General features: G+C 38.0%; 1 protein-coding gene across 3 annotated transcripts in view; it reads left to right on the forward strand.

Moving 5' to 3' along the window:
- Nucleotides 1-201: 201 nt before the first annotated feature.
- Nucleotides 202-24,117, forward strand: part of BCKDHB (branched chain keto acid dehydrogenase E1 subunit beta) — a 130,375-nt gene continuing 106,459 nt past the window's right edge. For all 3 annotated transcript variants that reach the window (XM_054819399.1, XM_054819400.1, XM_054819401.1), the window contains exons 1-5: nucleotides 202-421; nucleotides 3,027-3,104; nucleotides 5,675-5,743; nucleotides 22,362-22,495; nucleotides 22,910-23,065. In XM_054819399.1, coding sequence (XP_054675374.1) covers nucleotides 256-421; nucleotides 3,027-3,104; nucleotides 5,675-5,743; nucleotides 22,362-22,495; nucleotides 22,910-23,065 — 603 coding nt within the window. In that variant the 5' untranslated portion in view covers nucleotides 202-255. The remainder of the gene's footprint in view (nucleotides 422-3,026; nucleotides 3,105-5,674; nucleotides 5,744-22,361; nucleotides 22,496-22,909; nucleotides 23,066-24,117) is intronic.

Raw genomic sequence — 24,117 nt, forward strand, 5'->3', positions numbered from 1 at the left:
ATTCACTCCTTCTCGTGCCACCCCCACGTGCCGAGCACATAACCTGACCCCGTCCACCGGCCCCGCTCCCCAATAACGTGCTTTAGGCGCACGCGCAGTAAGCCCTCCCTCTCCCCTCCCTCCCCTCCACCCACCGCAGAACAGCTTCTGATTGGCCCGTCCTCCACCCGCTGCTGGCCACTCAGGAAGCCCGCCCAGGACCCCGCCTCTTTAGAACGCACGCGGCGGCCGCGGCAGCCCCTGACAGCGGCGGCGATGGCGGCGGCGGGGCTGGCGCTGCGCGGGGCGCTCGCCTCTGGGGCCGCGGTGGCGGTGCGCCGCCGCGGCGGGCTCTGGAGCTGCCTGTCCCCGCTGCCGGCCGCGCCACGCCGGTCCGCGGCGCACTTCGCTTTCCAGCCGGACCCGGCGCCCAGCGCGTACGGTGAGAGCGGGGCCGGGCCGGGGTCCACCCCGCGGGCCGGGCTCATCCTCGCTCTGCTGCCGGGTCCGCGCCGCCGCCTTCTCGGGGAAGGGCTCCGCCTGCCAGGGGTGGGGCGGTGGGAGGGAGAAGGGTGTGCGCTTCCCGCCTCCGCCCCCTCGGGTCGCCCTGCCCCCGGGCGGCAGAGGCCTCCGCTTCGGTGCGTTTTCCCCGCTATGTCCGCGGCGCTTCCACCCGCGGGTTTTCTGCGACAAACTTGGGCTGTGGGTGGGAGGGTCCCCGTGGGCCGCTGGCGGGGACGGTGGTGCTTCAGGCTTCTTCGGCACCTCACTGTTACTCCTGGAGCGGGTGTTTGTTGAGGTGTTTGTGGGCAGTCGGCGCAGTAGTTTCGATAGGCCTACCCGGTATCTGCTCTTCCCCTGCTCCTCTCCTGTGTCAGCGGTAAAGCTTCTAGCGGGAACTTAATGACTTGCATCCATCCCTGTTTCTCCATTGTATGCTTAAGTCATGAATGTGGTAATAAACCTGTGATTAATAAAGAGCGCTGTCTAGTGAAAGGTTTGAGGTAATCTTCGTGGTCACTCGACCGAGAGTAAACACAGATTGGTTGGAAATGAACAGCTTGGAATGAAAGTTGGTGTTTTGACTTTTATTTCTGAGATACATCCCTGCACATTAGTAGTGCTGAGTTCTGGAAGAAGCCTGCCAGCTGCAGAATAGCTGTTTCTCTCACATGAACCACACTGTTGTCTAGAAAGGGTGTTACTTAGGTGGGTGCCTTGGTGTTCCAGCTTGGTCATTAAATCTGAGAAAACCCTTGGCCACTTCTGTTACTCGTTCGGAGGTATAGGCATCCAAAGTGTCGTGGAGTAAAGCCTGTGTGCTGCAGGTCCCTGCTTGAGATCATCGTGAAGAAGCTCTAGTGGGGCAGGACAGTTTTTGTTGCCATTTATTAATATAAAACTACTTCCCTTTGATTAAAATACACTTTGAAAGTCTGTAAAAAATAATGAAAGTAAAATAAAGTTATGGCAGTACTGATCCTGATATTGTTAAGATAACGCTTCTCCAACTCCACAGTTCAAATCTGAAGGGCACAATTATTTTTTCCTTTTCCATGAGAGCTGAAACAGAAGCCATTATTATGTGCAAGAGCGGTAGGTCAGAATGTCATTTCTGACAGTTGCTTAAATAACAGGCATTTATGTATATCAAATACTGGAAAGGATTGTATCTTGTGGAAAAGATAACCTAAATACTAATGTGGATGACTTGGGAAAGAGAGAAACAATTGCTGTTCCCCAGCTTTCCTTCCCTTGAATTTGTAAGTGTTGATTATTTGTAGTTTTCATATAATTGGAACGGTTCCCATAACAGATTTTTTTACAGCTTCCTCTTCTTAAAGGGCCATGTGAAATGTAACAAGTGAATCTAGCAAGCACAGGAATGTGGAAGAATGCAGCTGCTTCAGCTCTAGTGTGGCATGAGATGAGTCTTTAACAAAAAATGCTAATGTTAATTAACAATTTAGGAGGAAGGGAAGCTGAATGGTTAATGGTTGTTGAGAGGTACTGTAGCTACTGGAAACAGAATTGTAGTTCTCCTTTCTGATTTCTAACACCCTTTCTCATGTTTGTCTGGGATCTTCACCTAACCATGTAACCATCACCCTTGTTTTTTTTTTTTAACATGCTATGTGTGCTGGTATGTAGTATTCTCCTTGGTTGTGGCTCCTAGTCATGACTTAGATAGAGGTTATGCAGGTTAAAGAGCTACCAAATGTCGGCCAGGCAATTTCTTATTCACTCAGTTTCTGATGAGGCATTATTTTATTTGCTTAGAAAATCTGAATTGGTCACAATTGTGGGGATTGGTCTGTTGTTTTGCTCCATCTTTGCTTTGAGGCCTGTTTGTTTTCCCTTGCAGCATTGTAATGAAGAAGAGCACTCAGGTAGCCTTTCTTGCTTTTGAAGGTTATCTTTCAATCTGCTCTGCAGAAGATTTTAATACAGCAGTCTGGTGCATTTGCTTTACCCATTTTAAGTATAGCTGTTCAGCATCAAGTTTTCTTTCTCTGGAATGTGGATTTGATGCTTCTGACACTGCAGTCCAGAGAGTAGGCTGATGGTCTAGAAAACTTATGATAATAGGTGTCTGTAAACAGGAGAGGCTGGAGCTTTAGAAAAAATAATTAAAGAATGATGAAGTAAGTTTAATGAGATCTAGTGAATCTTAGCAGAAAAGATCCCATCCTCAAAACAATAATGCTTTACTATGGTTTCTTCTTTTGAAAAACTGTTGTATTGGTCATTGTTTCTAGTGTTTGACTAAGCATTGTAAAGCTGCATTTGCTCTAAGAGCATAGTTTTTGAAAAAAGATTGAATGCAGGATAGTAAAATTATAGTCCTTGGGATTGCGAAGTATACCATGCTTAATCCCATTTATCCCAAAATTTAAGTTTACTCAGCAAATGAATCTCAGGCACTGCTAACAGGGTTCTTGTTTATGACTGTTAACTAAGTTTTTAGTCATGTTTTGCACTAGTGTTTTCTAATGTACTTTGTGTTTTGAACCAAATGAAATGGCTAAATAATCACTTTCACACAGGGCAAACTCAGAAGATGAATCTCTTCCAATCCATAACAAGTGCCTTGGACAATGCCTTAGCCAAAGATCCGACTGCAGGTATACTGTACTTGTTAGTGTGTTTTGCTTTGTATAAATTGCATTTTGTTTTGCCTATTTGTGTATAATATTAAATGCATTTCTCATGGCTTTTAAAATTTTCTTATAAGTTATTTTTACACTTTGATCTGAAAAAAAATTAAAAATGTGTTGTATAACAGATTATTAATGGGTTACATGATCTAAGATGCATTTGTGTCTTCTGTATCACCTGGGTGTGTTTCACTTGAAAATTGGGACAGAAAGATACATTGCTTAACATGCTTCTGGTATAAATGATGTGAACCGTACTTAAGGGCAGCTTGAGTCCCACCAGTAAGTAAAGGAGTTTTTAAAATGTAAATCTTAGGTTTTAGTTCCTTCAACTCTCGATGCTCAAAAAAGTGCTATTTCTTAGAGACTATATATTCCTCGCCCTGTCCATTCTCCCTTCTCTCCTTCCCTGCCCTCCAAAATTCCTTTCCAGCTTTACTGATTTCTGTTCATTGTTGTGCACGGGCAATGTAAGGTTTCCTAGGCTTTTGCGGTCTGGATAACCTGTAACTTTGAAGAAGCTAGTTCCTCATAGCTTGATTTAAAAGGGTTATCCTGAACTCTTCTGCACAGAACTATTTACTCTGCTTTTAGTTCTTATACATAACAGGAGGTCTGTTGCTTCTGTTGTCATGACAAAGGCGTGACGATGGCCAGATATCTGAAAGAGATGTTTAATGTCATGAACACAGCTGCAAAAGCTGTATGATCTGTTTAATTCTGGTTTTTCTTTTTAGTGTGTTAGTAACTCTTTTTGGCACTGCTTGAGCCACTGTTCAACTTGAAGTCTGACTAATCGTCTAATCTGTTAGGACAAATTCCATGTTGTCTGTCTAGTACTGTGCCTGTATACATTCCCACTCAATCTACAGCTGTGTTATAATCACCTTATTAAATTGAACTTAGACAACTGAGGGTAAATTAGTGCTAAAACCAGATTTTAGTACCATTTCTGTAGAATCAGCCACGTAAAAGTAAGTAGAATGTTAGTCCAGCAGCAACCTAAACTCATATATAATCTTCAGCCTTTTAGTTGCTCTAAGGTTCTAGTCTTGCTCCTCAGCTTTGCAGGGCTGGATCTTTGCAAAGCCCTTTGCAAGGTCATGTTGGAGTTCTACAGTGCAGACGTATGAGTTGTCAGTATTACCCTACTTACTGAATTAATTAGTACTTCTTGAACTAGAAAGTATGGCCTTCATATGTTTTTAGTTGTATGGGAATTGAGCAACTGTTGTTAAGTAGTGGAAATCCTCATGCTTGTGTTGATGAGTATTAGAATCTGTCCAGGAAAATATTTTCAATGGCTGAACAGAATGAGTAAATCCATGCAAGTTTGCTGTTACCAGCATTAAATGGGATTTTTTTATGCCAGCTGACTCAGAAGCGAGTAGCCATATGGTAATGGAAAGGCCTTACAAAGATTTTAAGTACATGAAAAAGCAAACAAATTAATATTAAATATGAATTAGATGGTCTGGGGACATACTTCAATCATAGACTCCGTGACTACATTGATTTTACATCATTATACAAGTTATTTTTCTTTAAGTGGTGTCTTTAATATGATTGTCAGAAGTGTGTTAATCCCTTTTAGTTCTTCCAATCAGAAATGCATTTTATTTAAATAAAAATAATATTTGAAACACAAGGAGGCTAACTCATTATTTTGTGTCCTTTATAATATGGAGAGTATTGAGGAACTGACCCCAGTTCATGCAAGCTGCTGTTGGTGATACTGCTGCACATCTCTTACATGCTGAAAAAAATGGAAATGGGCAATACTAGTTTCTGTGAATTAAATAACAAAACTATTTTAAGAAAAATTTGACATCATCATTCCATAAATTCAAAGGAAAAAAAAACCCGGATTAGTTGATATGAAGGTAAATTTTAAAGGCAATTACTGTTACTTTATTGGCTACATCACTCACACCATAAGGATAGTAGTTGTCCTGGTTATTAGATAGCCATATTTTCTGTAGAGGAGTTCCTCTGGAGTCACTCTTCAGGGATCTCGCAAGTATGTTTGGAGAAGGTTTGAAATTTTATGTTGGATTGGTATTTTGAAGAAAAGTTCAATTTGACATTTTTCAAAACACTACATTTACTGAAATCTGTAATGAAGAATGCAAATGGTTGCCAGTTGAAGCAGAACACATAACTTCAATGAGTCTTTAGTGATTGAATTTAATCGTTTCTTGGAATTGCTTTTATTCATTTAGATTTAGATATTGTGATATTATAGAATATTTCAGAAGAATAAATAGATGATTTAATGAAAGCATAGCCGAATCAGTTTCATGAATTCTGTTTTGAGACATAGTTGTGTTGCTGTACTGCTTCCTCAACTTCAGTTCTTTATTTGTTATAGTTAGTCTGTACATGAGAATTGCTTAGGTATAGATAAATCTTGAAGTAAAATGAAATGTTAGGTGCCACTTATGTTAGTATCTCATATAAAACCCTTTGAAACACATTCATTAAAAATAAGATGCACTGGAGTAACATTAGCCTTCTCTACTCTTCGTATTTTTCAGTAATATTTGGTGAAGATGTGGCCTTTGGTGGAGTCTTCAGATGTACAGTTGGCTTGCGAGACAAATACGGTAAGTTAACTTTTAAACCTGACATTATTTTCATATTAGCATCTCTCTTCTTTTGTATCCCACTATGGTGTGTGGGAGAAGAGAACAACACATGAGAGAGAAGCCTTATAAATGGATTTCTGTTTTCCTTTCTGTGCTTGGAAATAGAAAATGTTTTGAACGTGTTACCATTTATGTAAGCTTTCAAAGCTTTCAAAACTTTCTGACATAATATCAGGACTCTTCTATTACTTCAACTAAATTTATCAATATAACTTAATTTAATTTTTTTTTAAACTGCAGTTGAACCAGATATTCATAATTGTGGCCCCATTTAATTACTGTAATCAAATTAAAGCCTCTTAGCAACAATACATGGTGATGCTTTTTGGTCCTATCTGCCAAGAAAGGGGAAGGAATTACGTTAAAATGGATTTAAGCTCTTTGTTAAATATAGTATTTTTCTAGTGTGGCCTGGAAAGCCAATATAGAAATGAAGTGTTATAGCTATGCTTGTGCTTCATCTAGAATGTGATTGATTTACTTGTTTGGGAGACTCATGTGAAGGCATTCAGAGAAATGGTATAACCTTTGTCTCAAAGAATCTTAGAGATTCTAAGCCTTTACCACTAGATAGGAAAAACAGGTTTGCAAAAGTATATGAAAAATAAGATGGTACTCAGTCATCTCATACCTCAGACAGTTGAGGTGTGTTCAGTGAAAGAGGAAAAATAGTTACTTGCAGGAACTTTTAAATTTTTTTTAAAACTTATTTTTATAAATTAATAAATAGGAAAGTTTTAAAGTTTTAAATAGGGAATTTCTTTAAAACTTGCAGGAGCTTTAAAAAAATTCTTGTGTGATCTGTGATTTAAATTAATCTGTATATTGCATTCATTTTGGAGGAAACTTAGTTCCACTATTTCTGGGGGACAGTTTCCTATAGCTGGGTATCATTGGCTTCTAAGAGAGGTGGTGGGAAGGAAAAGACTTTCCTTCAGACCATATGTTGTTGCACAAGCATTTAAGTGTCAGCTTCACAGTTCTAGATGGATAGAATTTAACCACCTAGTTAGTGATGCCTGGTTGGCAAATGTAGAAGACTTTTCAAAGTCCTTCACTGTTATTCCAGTTAAGTTTCTTCTTTGGTTATCCATTTGGTACGGTTTCATGAAGTACCCATTCTTCTGTGAGAAGTACTGTTACTGGAATGCTAAAAAAAATAATCAGTGTTTCATGTATGGCAGCTAGGTAGTATATTGTAGTTTACACGTCTTGGAAACTGTGGATACAGTAACCTGATAGCTTTTAATGTGGCAGTCATTGTCTCCCCCACTGGGCCATAAAACAGAAGAGGAGGTTATAAAATGTTTCAGCTGCTTACTTTCTTCAAGGCACAAAGATGACTGGGACCACTGCAGCCAATGATTAAATCTATTTCATTTTCCTCATCTGGAGGAGATGAGTTATTGCTATCCTGGAGATCACCAAGATCCACTTGTTTTGAGCGAACCAAAAAAGGGAGAGGAGGAAGAGTATACTTTTAAGAAGTTTTAGAAATATAACCATATTTTCTTGTCTTGTTTCTCTGCTTCAATTATTATGTGGATGTTTTCTCACTCTCTGGTTCATACATTGATGTTCAAGTAGTTTGGATAGGACTTTTATTAACAATGATCTTTAGTGCTGCATGTTGAGGTTGATTGAGTTAGAGATCTGTAACTCTAGTGTGATATGTTAACTCTGTTTACTAGACTTCATGTGAAAACAAAGCCTCTGAGACAGCAGTAGCAGTTGGTTGCTGGAAACATGGGCAACAGAAGACTTCATTTGGGAAAGAAGCAACAGGAGCAGATGGATCCATAAGCAACCTTCTTGGTTTTAGTGAACATTTCCAGTTTAAAAGACAAAAAGAACAAGCTTTATATTGTTAGGGTGTTGCTTTGAGGGTCATTTGTTTTATTTGATGTAAGAAAGTCATATAATACTGGAATGAAGGAAAGACATTATTTAATTATTGTAGTAGCATTTTATTGATGATATATTGAGACGTGCCAGTGCTGTTCAGAGACTCAGTGATAACACCTCCCCCAGAGTACAGAGGGGAAGAAGAACTATTTACACTGTTAGTCACTCTGTCAAGCAACAGTTGCAGCACATCAGCAGCGTAGCTAGAATCAGATTTATTTTATGGGTATAACAACAAAGATTTTTAATGAGATTTTTGAGGAAGATATGACATGACTTTGGGAATATGTGAAAAGAACTCCTTTAAAGCATGAGAAGCAACATGAGATTGTGGGAGTACTTATATGAGTATTGATCAAGGGCTAATGAAAGCTAGTATTGCCATTCGATCAAAAAGGATACTAACTTCTTCAGGGTGAATGAGAGGATAGATTTGGTAAGGAAAAACTAAGTAGTGGTCTTGTTTAACGTGACTGTAAAATAAAATGGATGGGTACATAAAGTGCTGGTGAGATCAAATTAACACGGAAACTATCCACATTGATTCAGAGAATTGCAAAGATTATATTTGCTAGAGGAAAAGTATATTACCTGGAAGAGGAGGAGACATTTGAAAAGCTTTTTGCTGTTTTCCTACTTAAAAAAAAATTTGTCTTACAAATTCATCTTAGAAGATCCATTTGTTGTGCAGATTCTGAGATTTAGGTCTAGGTGAGAAGTGAACTGAAGACATTGTTAGTGATTGAGAGAGAAGGGGGTGGAGAAGGCACGACAGGAAAAATAAATAGGAGTTCTTCGTGCTGCTGCTGAGGTGCCCATGAGTAAATGAAGGCAATATCTGAAATACAAGTTTGGACAGAAGGAGAAGTCTGAAGGTAGGGTGAATTTAGGAGTCATGCAACTTTGTAAGGCAGATAAGATGATGCAGGTCACTTGAATTCTTTCTTCACTAATAGTGAAATCCTGTAGAAAATGGGCAGTGGTTAAAGAGGGGATGGCAAAGATGAACTAGTGGATGTATTGAAAATATAATTACAATGCTGAGGAGAACCAGGAAAGACCAAAAGCACAAAAACTGAAGGAATCTGAAATTTTGAGAGGAGTGTTACTGTCTGTCAGTGTTGTCTTAGAGATTAAATAGGTTCTGGATGCAGTGCTTGTTTTATGCCAAGGCTGGAGTCCATGTAAAATGAGGAATTCCAGACAGAATCGATGAACAGGCAACCTCATGGATCTTACCTGTACAAGGAAGATTACATATACTTACTGACTCTTCTTTCCCCGTTCCCCTCCTGCATTTACCATCAACATAACAATAGGAGATACAAGTGGTATAATATGAGGTTGTTTCCATATGTTGATGTAAAATATGAAGGAATTAATTTTTTTTCCTCCTCTCCTGGCAGAGGGAGGTTGTTTAGTGGTTTTTTTTTTTGTCGGTTTTGGTTTTTTCTGTAGATAATCAAAATCACTAGATGGCAGTCTATGCCTATAGTTATTATGATACAAATTGATAGTTCATTTTTAAGCACTTTTAGAGAGGTCAAAGTCTAAATATCCCCTAATATTGTAGTAGGGGGAATTTAGTATGTTAATACTCAGTAGTAGTACTATGCAGATGTTGGTTGTTATCCAGACTGTTTCTGAAGTCTCTCTGGAGAGAAAGAGAAGGCAAGGAATTTACTTTTAGAATAAGTCTGTCATCAAATCTAAACCCTTTTTTTTTTGATGTGGATGATGATGGCCAAGAAAGCCATTTAAGCCTGAGTGTAGAGTATTGTTGTACTACAAACACAGTTAGAGGCTTATACTAGTAGGTGAAAAAAGTCAAGCTCGTTGACTTTGTAAGGAAATAAATCCTAATTTTTCATCGGATTAATTTTTGACGTGCTACAAAGAATTTTGTTTGAAAATGTTTAATTGAGGAATCATGTAAACAAGTCAGTATGTGGAAGTTTCTTTTCCACAATAGCTATGACTTAGGATAGTATGTTTGTTCGTATACATCTTATGTCAACATTTGAAATAGGTGATTCCAGTTCACTGGCATTGCTTTGCTTCTCATGATCCTTCTATTGGTGTTAGTGTATTTTGCATGAACTGAATGCTTAGAAGTCTATTGCTGTATAATTCTCTGTCCTGAAAATGAATAGATGTCCTGAAATTTTTATGTGGAGAGTTCCTTTCAGATAAGGGAAGGGAAATAAGTGTTGTACAGTTTTTTCCTTTGTCCCCTCCCTCTGCTCTTGCACACTGGAAGGCATATTCTTGTTTTATTTCCCCATCACCCCCCACCAGGTTTTTGATTGTCACCATTTTGCAGAGGTTGCATACTCTAACCTATAGAGTATCTTTACTGAAATAATGAATGTCTGCTGTTCCATAGTCCTGCTGTCTGGAGATGTCTCCTGTCTCTAGAGCAAAGATGTAAACTGCGTGATTGATAGCCTGCTTCCTTGCCTACTGTATTTTTGTTGCCTAGGTAATGTGTGCAAACTTTTTTTTTTTAAGGGAAGTATATTATTATTTCAGTCTTTTGAAGAAAATGCTATCTGAATGAAATAGCTGTACATTTCAGTCTGCAGATGGATTTGAAACAATGAACTTGGAGTGTGAATACATGTGCCCTATTGCTCTACCTGAAGTGTGAAATCAAGTTGCAGCATGTAAAGATCAGTATCATCCACATGACAAAAATATAGAGGAGATCGGAGGTAGGGATTAGATGACAGGAGGTAAAGAAATGGGAAGAAAAAACAGAGACTAAGGTACAAATGGAGAAGGTGGACGGAAGTAAAGACTGAGAAACAAGAATAGCAGAAATAGCGATTGACAAGGAAGGCTACTCAGAAGAATGCCAGAGCATGGGGGGTTTTTTTGGGTAACTCCAAAAAAGACCCATGTAGCCTACTGTGGCCGAAAGTTAGGATTTTGAGATTATATAAACAGAGGACGTAAGGTATATATAATACTTTTCTTGAATACTCTTTCTGCCATCCTCCAAACACTTACAGCTTGAGGGCTTCCTTGTCTAGAAGTGGTGCTGTGTAGTCATTGGCCTCAATAGAGATTTGTTTTTAATACCATCCTGGTCTACACTTGAAGGAGGCTCTGATGTGCACTTACTGCTGTGTCAAAAGTCTGTCCTTAGTGAGGGTACGGATCAAGAGCATTCTGACTATTTCAAAGCTTGATATTCTGAGAATGTGGAATAGGATCCATCCTTGCTCAGAACTCTGAGAATCTAACAGAAGTAAGATTGGCTCGGCAGGTCTTTCCCCATAGCAGTACTTTGGGAAGACTGAGGGTTTTTTTGGTTTATGTGTTCATAAATTTGGGTAGGTGGTAGACACCAAACCCAGAAGAATTGGAAGAATTGAATACATTTAAAAAATTGGAATCTTAGATTGAGTTATTGCCCATGCTTGCTGTCATCTCAAGAAGTAATATACGTCTTTAGTAATTCATGTCTATGTGATAACAAATATTTATGTACAGGCTTTCCGATACTACAGCTGTTTGTAGGTCTTACCAGTTACATGCAGATGTCTCACACAGATGCACGCATTTGTATGTACGTGTTTGGATAACTATTGGAATTATTTTTTGATGGGAAGAGTAGTGTAAGTAACGTTTTTTTACTTTCCAGTAGGGAATTCTTGAATAATGCCATTTTACTTCACTTGCAACTATTTGGAAATACGGGTAGAACGTGAATACTTGGAATGGGAATTTTTATTTCAAAGATCTTCTCAGTTCCTGGAGGATGCCACTGTTGTGCCTCCCACCAGAAGTGAGTGCTGTCCCGGGGTAGAAGAGACTTGGCCTCAGTTCTGTCCATCAGGAGTTCTGAACATACTCCCAGAAGAGTTGACTGAGAGAGCAAAGGTGATCTCTGTGGTGACGCAGCAGAAATGGTTTTGTCAGCAGTTGCTCTTCTGAAATGTTTTGGAATTAATTTGTTTTTTGCTCATGTGATTGATTTGTCAATGTTTGGGATCCTCTGTGTGACAGCAGGGTGAACAAGAGGAAGATAGGTTTCCTCCTCTCCGGATAAATGTCCCATCACCGGCTGGAGGGGTTGGAGGGTTTTTCAGTCATAGCTTTTATTTTTGTCTGTTCTGGTTTCTTTTAGCTGTTCTGTTTGGTCTCTGTTATTGCTGTCCTCCTCTTTTTGTTTGTCAGTGCTTGCAGAGATGTACTGTCCACAGCAGCTTATGGTACTCTCATACAAAGTCGATTAGTACAAAATGCTTTTCATAAGGTTTCTGTGTAACATTGCTAATATGCTTTGGAGTGATGTTTGCTGCCTTTATTAGCAGGGTGGTGTGGACTGTTAGTTTGTGGCATGCTTTAGTGCCTAAGTCCTTTCTATTGTACTGTGGTGCAGCCAGTAATTGCTGCTTTTCTGGATGGACCCTTGATAAAATGAAACTCAGTAAGAACAACTGTGTGTCACTCCTGTATGTAGGATGAACCAGAATAAATCTCAGATCATTTCCTTTCAGGTAATTCTGAATTACGTACATGGCTAGAGACATTCATACATGCAAACAGTAGTAAATGAGGAATAAGCAGTTTCATTTTTTTCCTCCTTACTCGTTTTTCATAGCTAAAATAGATTTCCTCACATGGAGTAGAAAGGGTGCAGTAAGTATGCACATGCAACTTGAAATTTAATTCTTTTCTTCACTTATTCTGTTCAGTCATATAGGCTTATTTTATAAATAATACTATGTTTTATTATTCTGAGGCAGCTGAAAGCATAGATAAATTTGGTAGGATTTTTTATTAAAAAAAAAAAGCAACATGGATGGGGAACAGATTGTAAACAGCAATTTGTCTGTTCGATCAGTCCAGGATCTTTTCTTGCAAATTGGAAAATCACAGAAGAAAAGGAAAATCAAGAGAAGAAATAACACTTGAATTGAATCCTGTGAGGGTGGGGGGAGTTGAATCAAAGATTTCCCTTGTGGAAAATTTCAAACACATCACAAAGCAAGTGACTGAGCTGCATATGAGACTACAGTTATAGCAAGAAAATAACATCCTTATGTCAGGATGACCTAGCCACATTAGCAATCAGCTGGATGCCTTAAAAATGATTTTATTTATCACTTCCATATTTGTTTTCCCCTACTTTCTGCCTGCCTTACAAAATTAGAGCTCTGAAGCACAGGATATGTTTGGGGACAGATCAGCTGGCAAAGGCTGTTCTTGGTCTTCAGTGTTGGAGATTCCCTGGCTTCCCTACACACATGGTCCCAGTGCAGGATTATTCTTATGGTTTAAAGCTTTTTCTTATTGATCAGTTTTCTCTGGGCTCTGGTTGCTGCAGCGGAAGGATATGGGCCATCCAAAACTGGATACGTTACTCTGGGTCTTCCTGAGCAAAACCTGGTTGCTTACAGCTTTCTGTTGATACATCTTATGATAATGCTAGCTTGTCTTGCAGCAATAATGTTTATTTCCAATGTCTGATCCACTGTAATCCGTGGTTGTTATTCTGTAGACCTTGTGTCTAAAGTGTAAACACCTGTGTGAGTTTTCAGGGAACACTTCATTCTCAGTAAATGAGTCGTTTGTAGTCCGGCAGAATAATTCAGGAGTTTTTGTTTATTTGGCCAGGAGTTGGCTGTACCTAACCATGCCTCCCCGATGCTACTAGTGGTTAGCTATTACTTTAACAGGTCGGGAGACACTCTGGGGTTTTTTCTATGAGGTTTTTTATTCATAATCATCGTCTTTTGCGTGCTTTAAGAACATAGCAATATGCTATTACAGGGAGCAGAAAAACTCAGCCTAAAGTAGCATAAGAGATAACGGTTTATAAACAGATAGAAAATGTTAGCTTGATGCTTCAGAAGCAGACTGCAAACTTGTTGAAGCTCTGTGCTTTGTCTTTTATGTAGGTGCTGGTCCTTCCTAACATATTGCACACGGTAGGATGAAGTACTTCAGGATTTTTGACATGGTGGACTTAAGATGACAGTGGAACAAATGAGTAGTTGTTGTGTGTAGATTGAGTAAAACCTAAGTAGTCTTGAATTTGGTTATCCTTGTTTCTTTGTGGATGGTTTTAAGTGGAGAATTCTGCAGCTTGCTTGCCTGGTTCTTCCAGAGCAGTTTGGCAAGATCTGAATTTTGTTCTGATTTATATAAATGTCTTTGAACAGTAACAATGTGTTCCAAACTCATTACACAATAGTACATTTTGTTCATTTTAATCTTAAATAGCCAATTCTTTTCTTAAGATTTACAGTTAGAAAAAAAGAGAAGTTATTTGAGAACTTGATATGATGTAGTATATCCTTTTACACTCTTTGTGTCTGTGGGATATTGATATAAATCAGTCTGTGTCAGAGCTAAATACAATTTATTTTAGTTTTGGTTTTATTTTTTTAATTGTTCTGATAGTGCCTGGTGTGAAAACAATATTTTGTTTGTTTGGGACTTAGTAACATTTGTTATCTTTCTTTTTGTATGTTGTAAACCTGTTTGAGGGAAGGATAAGGCATATACTTTTTAATATAGAACTTGATACTCAGTGCAGAGCTTAAGAAAGCTGTTCTAACACATTTTAAAGATATTTCAAGATACATTGCTGGGCAAAAAAAGTATATGCTACTGAACTTAATAAAAAAAGGAATTTTTCCACTTCAGAAAATACTTGCAGAGAAATGTTTAAAAGTAATACTTTAGTAATATAGTGTCAGGAGGATGAAACTTTATGGATTAAAGACACAAGACGGAATCGATGAGCATAACTAGTATTCACAGTCTGTATTAATACCAGCTCTGCAGGCACAGTTTGTGTACCTTGTTTTAGATGTCAGTCTTTATATCTTTACTATTTCTTGGGTGGAATTTAGTGATTCTCAATTTCCTTGGTTAGCCCTGTGATCAGTACGCCCTCTGTTTCATTTGTACTTGTCAAATGGGACTAATTTAGTATGTCTGCTGTTTTTTCTGCCTTTGAGGTTAGTGATGAAGAGTGTGGTAGTTATCACCACTTCAGTTTAAGAAGGTGCTGCAGACTTTATTACAGGGAGTAAAACAGAGTTTTCTTGGAAGTTATTTGCTAGAAGCCTAGAAGGGTCAAAAAGGTCAAGACTACCACCCCAGTCCAGCCAATTGTCTAAGCAGCTTTGCAGCAGAAGTTCTTTGAGGAGCAGATTAATCTTAATTTACCTTGATTCAGAGCCATCTTCAAATGACCAGGCTGACTTAATAAATGACTAGCATGTTATGAAAGATCTCCTTTCTTTTTAATTTGTAGAAATATTAAATCCTTAAAAACCTGGCAAGGAGTTTTCACACTTATATGAAAGCACCAAGTATAGATCAATTTATTGATTTTGTTTGTTTGTTTTGTTTTTTCTCATGCATATGCTTTGCATTATCAAGGGACAGGCATGGCTAAAATTGAGATTCATAAGCTGTTTTTTCATTATTGCAGATTACTGGTCATTCAGCACTTTGTTCTTGGGTGCTTCTTTAGCAGCATTAAATCCTTGCTTTTGTGTTGAGAATGATTGCTTCACAATTTAAGGTAGATCCAGCATGCTTTCAAATTTACTATAAAGTATTTCTAGACTACTGATACTGAGGAGTGTGAGAGAGGATGCCTTGTATTTGACACAGTTTTGCTTATTCCTTGGTTTGTCATGCAGATAGTGTACCCAGCCTATTACAGCGGAATTTTCATTAACATGTTGTAATACTTAGCTTTGGTAATTGTTATGTGTTTTCCTCTTGGATCTCTTGTCATGTCATGTAATGTTGCAAATAGTCTTAAAATGTGTGGAACTGACCTGAACCTCTTAAATAAAGCTGATGATACATTTTTCCTTGGATATACCCACATATAAGTGTTTGGTAGATGTCAATTTTAGGGCATACTTTTGCAAGTGAGCATTCTGTCATCTGGTATAGCTTCACACATCTAACTTTATAGTCAGTTATGCTTTTCTGCAAGTGTGCTTCTCACACAGCAACGTTTTTTTGTGGTTGAGCAAGGAATGTTATTAATCATAGTTGGAGGAACACTTGAATGCCTTGGTGCAGTTAGGCATCATGCTTTTTTTTCTTTAGGCTGATACAACTGGGTATATGAGCCAGATGATCAGAAGGAATTCAGTGTGGACTACCAGCATAGTCATCAGTAAAAAGAAATTCTGGTGAGCACATCTGCCACTATGATGTTAGCTGCTTATTGAATATTTTTCTAACAGTGTGGAGCTGAATCAGTACTATTTTATCAACGTCATGAAATGCTTCCATCAGCAGGACAGGTACAAACATAGAAAGTTTGAGCAGTCAGCATGTAACCCTGCTTGGGGCTGTTGATGAATCATGGAATAATAAGGGTTGGAAGGAAAAGACCTTGAAGGTCATCTGGTCCAAACCGATACTCAACATAGAGCTGGTTTAGGTTGTTTGTGGTCTTGTCCTGAATATGCCCAAGGAAAGAGCTTGTACAAGCTCTCTGGGCAGCTTGTTCCAGCATTTGACTGCTGTCATACTGAGGTTTTTTCCCTCTTATATAATCAGTTTCCCTTTTCTGCATCATTCTTTCACCTGTCACTGTGTACCTGAAAACAATCTGATCTTCCCCCCCTTGCTTATACTGCTGCTTTGGCTGCTTTTTCCTGGGTTTTCCCTTATCCAGAGGGCTAAAAGCCTGACAATTGAGTAAATGTTTAATATGATGTTCATGCTGTAAGCAACTTTAAGAATTTACTAAGTTTTACTAGAAAGCAAGGTTCCTTTCCTTCCAAACCTGCAATTCAGTAAATGCACAAATTATAAGAATTTGTACTCCCCGTCCATGGTAATGTTTTCTTTGTACTCCAGCAGTTCTCCTGACTCTGATATTGCTATTGAGAGTGAGTATGCAATGAAAATGCAATAAACATGCTTTTCTCCTAAGGGAATCTTGGGGGAGAGGAGGTGAAAGTACAGTTTGGATCTATGGAGCTCTTGGAAGAAAAATGCACTGTCTTGAATAAGAGAATGATGTGGAGAACGCTTTGAGCTAGAACTGCTAGTTCAAATATTCATGTCTATTCAAATGTATGAATGCCTTGGAATTAGTAACTGGGGAGGACTTAAAAGGAAAACTTGCCCTTCAGCTGTTTTTAATTTCCAATTTACTTGAAGTACTCTTCAGAAGTGTTGGTTATGTCAGTGGAATAAATGATAAACCTGTGAGAAATTCCTGCTCTTACCAGTTACCTGTCAGAACAGGTGTCCTTTTCTTTGGGCAATACAGTGGTGATTAGTGCTTCAGAAGGATACATTTTTTTTTTCTTTTTCTTTTTCTTTTTTTTTTTTCCCCCCAAATGAAGCTTAATTAAGACTCCTGTAAACTAGTGAAACTGAGTAAGGAAGACCTATTTGTCATTTGACCTTTATAAACCTCTTGTCTAGACTAAGAAGTCAGGTCCTTTGTTGCAGAGTAGAACATGATAGCACATTTTGCAGCAGCAGAAGAGGAAGCAGCTAATTTAGTTTAGTGCATGCATATCTCCATTCTGACCCTGTTCTCAGTCAGTCACAGATTTCTGAAATACCTTTTTTGACTGATTCATGTATCTTATTGCCATAATGTGACTTTTTGGAATATTTAAGGAAAAAGTAATGGCAATCGGCCATGGAATTAGTTGCTAATTAATCAAAATTTGAATTAATTTTTCATTCAAACTAATGAAATGTTGAACTTCTTTTGAAAGCATAGGCTGCATATACACAGTGATTTTTTGATTTTTTTATTTGGTGGGTGTGGATATATGTGTTTCTCCTATAACAGACCCAACTCATTGCACTTGACTTGAGACTTTAAGTGGACTTAAATCGGGACAGAGACCTGGCTGCTCAGCCCTGTAGTTGGCCGAGCTACACCAGAGGTATGGCCGAATCCTTAAGCCTGCTGTGAATGTCTAGGCACACACAGATGTTCTTGGCTCAGACTGTGCAACTCTTGTAGGGTACAGAATTGGGGAAGACCAGGAGAGGAGTAAAGCTTAATTCTGTAAATTGTATTATTCTACACCCAGTAGGTAAAATTCATCATAAGAAGTTATAAGCTATTTGCATAGGAAATGCTTTTCATTTTGTGTAATTGCTTTTCATCTGTTAGGTAGGTGAAATGATCTGTTGGGCAGCTCTGGAAAAAGCAGCTTTTTAAATGGCATGGCACGTTAGTGTGCAAGGATGCAAGATTGAGAGGTAAACCTTCTCTGTGTCTGTGAAACTGAAGCCCTGCTTTGGACAAGTAAATTTGAAGTTTGCATATTCAGCTGGAAAGCTAATGTGCTTTTACCAGTATTCACTGTAGAGGAACAGTGCCCATTGCGCACCCTTTTTTAAAGCTGTAGAACTGTGACTAGAATATCAATAGAAGAAGTGGTAGAACAAATTGATTAAAATAGTAAGAAATTACTAGAACTGTTTCGTGTTCAACCAGGAGCTCTAAAAGAGCTGAATATGAATTTACCTGCCCTCTCACATGGTATCAGAGAAATGGAAGATAACAAGTGTCATCAATTGTAAAACAGGACTTAAAAGGGATTGTTTGACCAATAAAGTCTGAATGCTGGATAGATTGTGTTAAATTATCTTAAGGACTAGAATTAGTAGACTTATGTAGCTGTTCATCTATGAAAAATCCTAGATATTCTAGGATTAGAACAGGTCTTTAAAGGCAGGAGTGATCTGAAACCAGTCACTTCTATTTGAATTTTTTACACGAAGTCCCCAGTGAGTAGCAAAGAAGCTAATCTGCTGGGACTTCATTTTCTTTCCGGTCCTCTGTTTCTCCATGTGCATCCATGACTGTTGCAGTTGAGGACAGACTTGTTGGACTCTTCTATTTGACTTCTAATGGATGTTTTAAATGAAAGTTAATGAGATCATGGGGACAAATAAGATGCTGCCTAGGTATATAGTTAATACTAGTCAGTACTGACATCTTTTAAGATGCCTTTTTTAATGCAAATGATGTAGAAGTATTTTAGATACGAAACAAAACACCCTCCTTTGACTAAATCACCAGCAGTACTCCTTAAACCACTCAAATTGTCCGCATGTAGGCTCTTACACCATGATATGAAATTACTCAGAGTTGGAGCCTTGGGTGGTGTGTTAACATTATAGGAGATTTGATATTGTTTGAATATCTCATTTTTGAAGTTAAATTAAGACGGGAACATGTTTCATTGTGGAGGCTGAAATCTGAAATACTTTTTTCCTGACGGCTTGGAACAAATAAAGATGAAGCAGGCCAAAACATTAATGCACAATAATTGACTACATATGTCTGTAAACATGTTCTGTTAGGTTGCTATGAAACTTTTTATTCTTGGAGGATGAGAAGATGACTGTAAGACTGCCTTGAAGCTGTTGCCCCTTAAACAGAGGGTCAGTGGTAATTTGAACATTTGTGGGGTACTTAACTCTTGGCTCTGAAAATGACAAAGATCAATCTTTTATTATTTAAGCAAAACTAGATCGGGGAGGATGAAGTAATTGTTTAAAATTCCTTTTAATCAAATACTACTTTTTCCTTAATGTTTTTTTACTACTTCAGATTTACCTTATTAGGCAACACTTCTAGTGTATTTATTAATTTGCTTAACATGCATCTAATCTTCTTCCTGAGTTACTGGGATGGAAAGATGAAAAGAATCATCCTTTTTTCACATAGCCCTGTTTGCCATATTGCTTCCCTCACTACTTGGAAAAGGGCACCAACGTGTTCAGATGGCTGAAACTAGGGATGTTTATAAAGCTGGGCAGGTTAATTGAAATGGACACCACCATAACCTCTTTTTTCAGAGGCTGACGCACCTGGTTTCAGATAATGTAGAGGTACTACTTTCACCTGGAGTGACGAGTCAGCTTGTGGAGTTTTGTGTTAGCTTGTTTTGAGCTGTGTGGCTGACGCAAGTAAGAGGAGAAGAGTACATTTTAAGAAATGTTTCTTCATTGGTACGGAAATTAAATATGGAAAGATAAAGCATCTCTGAGTTATTTGTCTGCTTGAGTCAGATTTCACCTGAGTGAAGGGTTCGCAAAGGGTGGTGTGAATGGTTCTTTATCAAAATTGACTTCCTTGTCACATTTTGAAAAAAAAAGTGAAATAAAATAGATAAAAATACATAGGCTTAATGCCTTTACGTTTTCAGTGTTCAAATAATTTATATTTGTTTTAGTAATGATTTTCATATTGTATAAATAAAGATAGGAGGTTAAAGCCATGCCATATAATTTTTAATGTTTGGGGAAATGAATAAATTTGTTTTATCCTAATGATATGTGGGTATTTTTGTCTTAAAAGACTAGGTTTAATTAAAAATAAACCAAAACAACCACCCAACCTTTGGAACTCTATCCAAGGCTAGTTTTCCCATCTAATGAATAGTAAAGTGCTTTAGGTTTTGCTTTTAAGAAGGGATCAGTATTATTGTTGTGCATGTAAAATCAAACCCATTCCTGAGTACCGAATCTTATTCAATGACAATTACTTGGCTCTTGCTTCACTGATGTAAGCCATAGTAGTTCAGGATTATGCCTTTAATTCTCACAGTCCAAATTAGGTGCTTCAAGCTGATCATGTTATAATTGTCATGTTGTATTTCACATTTACTTTTATTGATTCTCACTTCATTTATTTCATCATACTCCATTGACAGCAGCATGCTACCTCTAATTTAATATCTCAATAGTATTTCAGCAGTTTTGTTAGGATGTCTTTTATATTCCGAATCATAGAAGGGCAAGCTAGTGTGGTGGATCAAACATGCTTTTAAATTCATTCACCTATCACAAATTAATATTAAACAATTAATTTTGAAGTTTTTATAAGCTGAAAGCTTATTTTACAGGATTGTTCAAATATACTTCAGTTTTTCTGTGATGGTATAAAATTATTTATAGAACTAATGTATAAGCAATTTCAGTGCACTCTGAAAAATCTCGTAATAAAGAATAAGGTTAAGCTTAGTATCATGATCTGTTCTTTTATTCTGCTCAGACATTAGTCTATTATGTAGGCTACATGGTAGAACTTTAAACTAGATTTAACTGCATTTCATAAAATCAGTATGTGTTACAATAGAATAGAAATTCACATGAAGAAAAGAGGGCCAAGTGAATATTTTGATTTCAGTGTAATCATAGAATCCTATAATGGTTTGGGTTGGAAGGGACCTCAAAGACCATCTAGTTCCAACCCCCCTGCCATGGGCAGGGACACCCTCCACTAGACCACGTTGCCCAAAGCCCCATCCAACCTGGTCTTAAACACTTCCAGGGAGGGGGCCTCCACAACCTCTCTGGGCAATCTGTTCCAGTGCCTCACCACCCTCACAGTACAGAATTTTTTCCTTATATCTAATCTAAATCTACCAACTATGAAACTCAAAACACCAGGTAAAGCACAGGGACAGGGTACAAGCAGTGACAATGCTTGCTGGGTGATGTGTAGAGATGAAAGACATGTCCTTAAAAGATTTGTAGAACCTGCCTCCCTTTAGTATATCGTAAATAAAACTGTGGGTAATGGTTCTGCTCTTATCCCTTTTTAAACCCTTTTGTTAGCTTCCCTTTCTCTAGTTCATTAACTTGCAGCTATTGAAATTAGGAGTCTTCATAGTAACAACTTCCCTAATGATTAATTGATTTGTTTGATCTTTCTTTTATTAGTTATGTATTTGGTGGTTATTTAGTTATTTAATTTATTTCCTAGCCACTGGTGTGCACCTTGCTTACTTTTTTCCATCCAGTTTGAAGTCTTGGCATATTCATGCATGATGCACTCCTACAGAAGCCTACTGTCTATTTCCCAATGCTCTGAAAGGAAAATTTAATAGCACAACTAGGTTCTCCTGTTGATTTGGCGAGGAAGTACAGTACTGCTGGTAAATATTGTAAATATGTCTTATAGAGGGTATCTCCCTCCCTGTCCTTGTTTTTAATTTCATGAACTGAACAATTTTGTCTTCATCTATTATTTGATGCATATTTGGAATCTGAAGTTACAGTGGCACAGAAATATGTCAGGGCTAAAACAATGTTTTTGCACTCCCACGGGGAAGACACAAACCCCAAAATATTTGATTTCCAATCTTGTGCCTCCAACAGCACGAACAGCTTTTTTTTTCTCTTGCCTTAGCGACAAACCAAATTCTTTAGTCAGCACGGCCTTACCTTATGAAGGAAGGCTAGTAAGACTAGGCACTGTTTACAGGCAGTGTGGGGGAAAAGACGGTATACTTTCATACGGATGCTCTCGTAGATCCATCTGCCTTTGAGTACAGACAGCTTTTAATGCTTGTAAGTATTCTTTACTTCTGCATAAGCATGAGGGGTATGCATGTTCATCTGTATATACATCAAAACAAATTATTTTCCTTGAAGTGTTAATAAGAACATTATAAGTTACAGAAACTGTTCTTGTGTTTTGTTTCTCCTTGTCTCCCTCTGAGCTGTTACAGGTTAAAGTGAAAGTATTTTTATCTGTAATGGATGTTTATTGTTGCCACACCTAAAAAAGCCCATCTAAAAAGCCATATGCTTATTTGCAGGTGATTTGTTTATAATTTGAATATTTCTGGTGTGTTAAAGAAATTGTTTTTTTAAATTGTTTTTGGGTTTTTTTTTTTAATAGGTAAAGATAGAGTTTTCAACACCCCCTTATGTGAACAAGGAATTGTTGGCTTTGGTATTGGAGTTGCTGTTGCAGGTGCTACAGCCATTGCAGAAATTCAGTTTGCCGATTACATTTTTCCAGCATTTGATCAGGTTAGTACTAATAAACTTAAGCTAGGTAAAAAGAAATCTTGTGACTGTTGAAATTAATTTCCCAATACCATCTCTCACTTCTCTCTGCTGCTGCAGCCAGCCACGTGTCCACAGGACAAACTACAGATTTGAACTGGGCTGATTGACAGTGTGGGAATGGGGAAACAACTGGGTTATGTGGCTACTCCTGAGGCCTAGGCATCTAACATGAACACACTAAATTATTGCCTCATTTGCCTTGGAAAATGTTTGCCTTTCCACTGACTTAACAGGACTCCTTTGCTTCTCATTTGGCCCTCTGAATCCCATGCACAGTGCAGATGATATGGTTCTATCTTATGTATTGTAGAGGTTTAATGACACATAACTAAAGGTATTGGATTCAATGTTATTTTTGTATATAAATCTTCCCAGATTGTTAACGAAGCAGCAAAATATCGTTACCGCTCTGGAGATCTGTTTAATTGTGGAAACCTCACCATCAGAGCCCCCTGGGGCTGTGTCGGTCATGGTGCACTATATCACTCTCAAAGTCCAGAAGCTTTTTTTGCTCACTGTCCAGGAATAAAGGTACAGTACCTCTTATTTTATGAAGATTGTTTTTGTTTGTTTGTTATAATGAACCTGAATAACAATGAGTCTGGGTGCAGGCAGGTAGGCAAAGAATGGAAGTCAAAATCCCCAACAAAAAATCGGAATATGTTAATTAAAAACTCTTTTAGAACTTTTCAAGTTATAAAAGTTAAACTGTGTAAGTGAAAGGTGAGGTTTGGATTTCCGAAGCAAAAGGGAGTTTGCACAACTTTGGCTGTTCAGGGGAAGGACTGTAATCATGAGTGCTTAAAACAAGGCTTGTTAGGGTGACGAGGACATTGCTAGATGATTCTATCTTTAGTCTATTGTTGTGAGGATGTATTTCTTAATGGATCAGACAGTCTTCCAAAATTACTGCATTGACTCTCTCCATTCCATTGTAAGACTGCTCCAGAATATTTCCCATCATGGCTAGAAGCTTTCTTTTCATTTCCAGCCTAAATTTGTTCCTCACTAACTTGTATATGTAACTTACCTGTCCTTCATCTTCCTTTTCATATACTATGAGAACAATTGCTTTCCCTTTCATCTTTGTTCTGTTAGACTAAACAAATCAAACTATCAAAGAGATATAAACAATTCCTGAAGCTCTTTTGGCATCTGTTTCATTCATTTTCTTTCAAAACAGTTGATACAGTTATGAAGCATTCCATCTGAGTTTCTAGCAGTGATTTTTGCAATAGCACTAACATTTCCTTGGCTATATTATTATGCTTTTTTTAGGTCTGTACTGCATAGCATCCTAGTCATCCTTTGAGCCAATAATAAATTCAGATCTGAATTTCTACTGCTGAGTTCTAAATTTATAAGAAAAACGTAGTCCTTAAATGTGTGACTTGTCAGTATGTATTGTTCAGTTTGCTTTTGCTTTTGTCAGTCATGTCCTCACTGTGAACTAGATCTTTTTGATATCATCCTCTGTAGTGGTAGTGACTCTCAGCTTTTGAATAGTTTTCATTACTGTGTTCTGACTTCACATCGTAAAGGAATAAGGTAAATAAAGTCTGTCCTAAAAATGATCCCTAAGG

Source organism: Grus americana, chromosome 3 (assembly GCF_028858705.1).
Source record: "Grus americana isolate bGruAme1 chromosome 3, bGruAme1.mat, whole genome shotgun sequence".
Lineage (NCBI taxonomy): Eukaryota > Metazoa > Chordata > Aves > Gruiformes > Gruidae > Grus > Grus americana.